Source organism: Paramormyrops kingsleyae, chromosome 15 (assembly GCF_048594095.1).
Source record: "Paramormyrops kingsleyae isolate MSU_618 chromosome 15, PKINGS_0.4, whole genome shotgun sequence".
Lineage (NCBI taxonomy): Eukaryota > Metazoa > Chordata > Actinopteri > Osteoglossiformes > Mormyridae > Paramormyrops > Paramormyrops kingsleyae.
The window spans coordinates 9,941,177-9,944,792 of NC_132811.1; the positions used below are offsets into that span (position 1 = coordinate 9,941,177).

The 3,616-nt window shown below is 41.1% G+C and overlaps 1 protein-coding gene across 1 annotated transcript; it reads left to right on the top strand.

Moving 5' to 3' along the window:
* The first annotated feature begins 272 nt into the window (after nucleotides 1-272).
* On the top strand, nucleotides 273-3,165 carry timm21 (translocase of inner mitochondrial membrane 21). The gene is made up of 6 exons (XM_023822409.2): nucleotides 273-822; nucleotides 1,324-1,386; nucleotides 1,634-1,731; nucleotides 1,859-1,932; nucleotides 2,393-2,498; nucleotides 2,631-3,165. Exons 1-6 carry the CDS (start codon nucleotides 534-536, stop codon nucleotides 2,721-2,723), a joined length of 723 nt encoding a protein of 240 aa, XP_023678177.2. The 5' UTR covers nucleotides 273-533; the 3' UTR covers nucleotides 2,724-3,165.
* Nucleotides 3,166-3,616: the final 451 nt, after the last annotated feature.

Genomic DNA, 3,616 nt, shown 5'->3' on the forward strand with positions numbered 1-3,616 from the left:
CGTGAACGATCTTTTTAAAACCTTTTCGTCTGTTCATATTATTTAAAGATTGTACTTGATTTTAAACCAAGTAAACGCGAAAGTATATAGTAAAATCAACGATCATTTCATTAATATAATCAAATCCACGTTAAGAACCATGGCTTGACCCACTTTGGGTGTCATCTGTCGTCCTGTTTTAAAGTGTGGACTGCGAGCTTAATTCTGTCATATTATTAGGCTACGTTAAGATGACTTAGAAAAAACACCAGTTCCCATAGTTCTCCGGGGTTTTGCCCGTCGCTCCAATGACGAAACATACGGGTCGCATATTGCCCTTTCGTTATACACTGGATTTTAGATTATGGTTTAGGACTTTAGGCAATTAGACTCCACTCTGTATGCGAAGTCATCTGGGGGCGCGTATGTTACCTAGTTGCTTCTGCCATGTCATTTTCGGTATTCACCGTAGTTTAAGTTTATTCAGCGCGTTAATCGGGGCTAAACGGCTATCAGCAGTAGTTGCAGATCCCCGATCCCTGACATAGGACAGCATGGTGTACTCTCAGGTAATCAAAGCCGCGTACTTTCAGTTTCAGCAGGCTCGGGCAGCCCGGTGCGCCCTGCGGGTGTTTAATCGCGTCCAGCGGAACGCAGCCGGAGCCCCGGCGCCTTTGCACGGCTTGGCGCGACCTTGCTGCGGCCCTACGTGTCAGTTCGAACGGGGGTTTTCCCTCGACGTCGGGTTAAGGAGTAAAGCGAAGAATAGTGAAAGTGAGAACAGGAAGGTGACCGTGTCAAGAAGGCGAGGCGACGATCCGGCGATCCCGGCTGCACAGAAAGGTAAGGAGCAAGGACAGACTTTACGCAATTTCAGTTTGTCTAACTGTATTTGCATATTGTTCAATGCAGTACGACAGATCTTATTTCAGTTTCGTTGTTGTGAAGTGATCGCAGTATGACATTACTCTCCTAATTGGTTTACATCTTTGCCATACATATTTTGTACATATTTCTTCGGTTTTCGCATGCCCCGTGATACTCTCCGTGAGACACATTTTGGGGTCCGAAAGCTGGGCCAGCCAGTATGCAGCAGATCTGGAGCAGTGATGGGTAAAGGGCCACGCTCAGTATGATTACTGTCTAAGGCCACTGGGTTAACCCCCGCTTACCTACGTGCCCATTATAAATAGTCAGAAGTGATACTTTTGTTTGAAAATTGTTGCGTTGTTTGATGACGCAAATTGTAGTATTATCTGAATTTACACGGGATGTCATCTGAATTGTTTTCTGTATATGTGTAGTTGCATACTGCTTGTTCTCTGATTTGTCACTTTTTTGTAGTTAAACAAGCAAGCAAAGATTTCACCTACTTGATAGTCGTGGTTATTGGGATTGGAGTTACAGGTAAACTACTTCATTTCATTAGAATTGTATATAATAAGTAGATCTGTTGTTGTTTTTTTAAGCTTATTGATGTTTATTTCATTTTGACACCTGTAATTACCGTTTTTTTCGTCACTTTTGTCATGGGCCATTTGCTTGTAATCTTAAATTCATAAATGCATACTGAAAAAATTTACATAAAAATGTAAATTACCGGCTGATTTTTTTCCCCTCCCTTCACTGCACCCCAATAATTCTTGTCATACAGGAGGCCTCCTGTACATTGTTTTTAAAGAGTTATTTTCATCATCAAGTCCAAGCAAGATCTATGGGAAAGCTTTGGAAAAATGCAGAGCACATCCAGAAGTAAGTCTGGCAGTCTAAAAAGTGTGTGTGATTGTGTTTGTGTGTGTCTGTGTAGTAACAGTTTGCAGTAACAGTTTGCTCAGACCTTGTATAAAGTTTGAGTACTATTTTCCATTTAAAACTTGAGGTCATTGGAGTTTTTGGAGAGCCAATCAAAGGGTACGGAGAAACAACTCGACGAGGCAGAAGGCAGCACGTTAGGTGAGAACACGGTGCTGTAGTATGGTGTACTCTAAGTAAAATTTAACCTTTACTTGACCTCAGTAGGATGTTTTTGAGGTAATTGTTCAGTTTTGCAAGGACATGGCACATCTTGTGTGCCGCTGTGAAGCTTCACCACTGCATATGTGGTGTATATGCATCTGTTCCCATGTCCAGAAGGTTGTGGGTTCAAATCCTTAACCCGCTGCTCAAGGGACACTGGCTGGCCCCTGTTCTCTGGCTCCAAGCTTCTCTCACTTGTTAGTCACTTTGGACAAAAATGTCAGCTAAATACATGCAATCACCTCTGCAGCACCATCAATATCCCCAGCTGTATAGCTCATTCAAGGATAAAAATTGAATCTGTTGAAGCTTTTGTACTAAATACTGTTGGTTGGCTGTTACTTTGCCAGTATGCACATCTGGAGTAGTTGCTCATGAGCGTATTTTCCTCCTCTAGCCATGTGGAGTATATTAAGGATGGTCTGAAGCATATGCAGCTGAAATTTTACATTCAGGGTGCTGAACCCCGGATGCAGGGCACGGTGCACACAGAGATGAAAGAGGTAAGGCCACATCCTTATCTCTTCAGTTCAGTTCCTTGATTTCACAGTCATGAGTTTTGTGCTGAGTCTGCTGAAATGGTAAAATGTGCTTTGCTTGATGTCCACACATACTTATCCTTTTTATTTTAATAGAATCCTGAAACTGGGCAGTATGAATTTCGCTACATTTTTGTGGATGTTGATACATACCCACGGAGAACCATCATTGTTGAAGATAACAGATAAGATTATCCAAATGAAGATTGTTTTTGGACCATCTCAGGCTGCCTTTGGGGGGGGGGGGAATGAAGATGTTGTACTGATTCTGATTTCATTTTAATACTCCCCTTGAGGGCATGTCCAACAGTGGGGTGTTCGGGACCTCACTCTATTTGAATGACCTTTATGGTCAAGTCTCATACATGCAAAGGTGACCAGGATTGTTGTGGTTTATATATTATGAGTTGCTCACCTAATGTTGAAAAGACTGGATGTTAATCAGTGTTTTAAAGCTCTGATTTGTACTGATAGTAAAATCAGCTTTGTAACCAATAAATTCAGATGTATTTTCTCAGTAAATGTTCTGTTTAAATGGTGCAATGACTGAATGTGAATGTAGTTCTGAAAGGCTGAAAACCTCCAGAAGGGGGCGCACATGCATTAATAAACAGCATAATTTTGAAACTGATTAATCGGTACCGCTGCCGTTCTGCAACGTGAAAGAACTTAACCCCTAAAAATCTGTTGCATTAAGGGACAGAATCCTTTGTGAAAAAGGTTTTCTTCTCCAACTTGCAAAAACACTTGCCGATGCCCCCTTTGAGCCCTGCAGACAAACTGCACGTTCTGTGTTCATTTAGAGCTTAGCCCTAAATTCAGTTTTTCTCAATCAAATTGCTTATTGAGTGAATCTTACAGTTAAAAACACTGACTAAACTGATTGCCGTGGCTCCATAATTTCTTTCTGTCAACCTTTATATTGGTAACAGATAATCATTAATAATGAAGAAGGTTGGTGTGAATTTGCACTCATACTCCTGCTAATGACAGCTAATGAATTTAATGGCATTATGTCCTGAGATATGGATTAATGCTAAATGAATACATTTAGCATCTTTTTATGTTTATTTGGTGCTAAA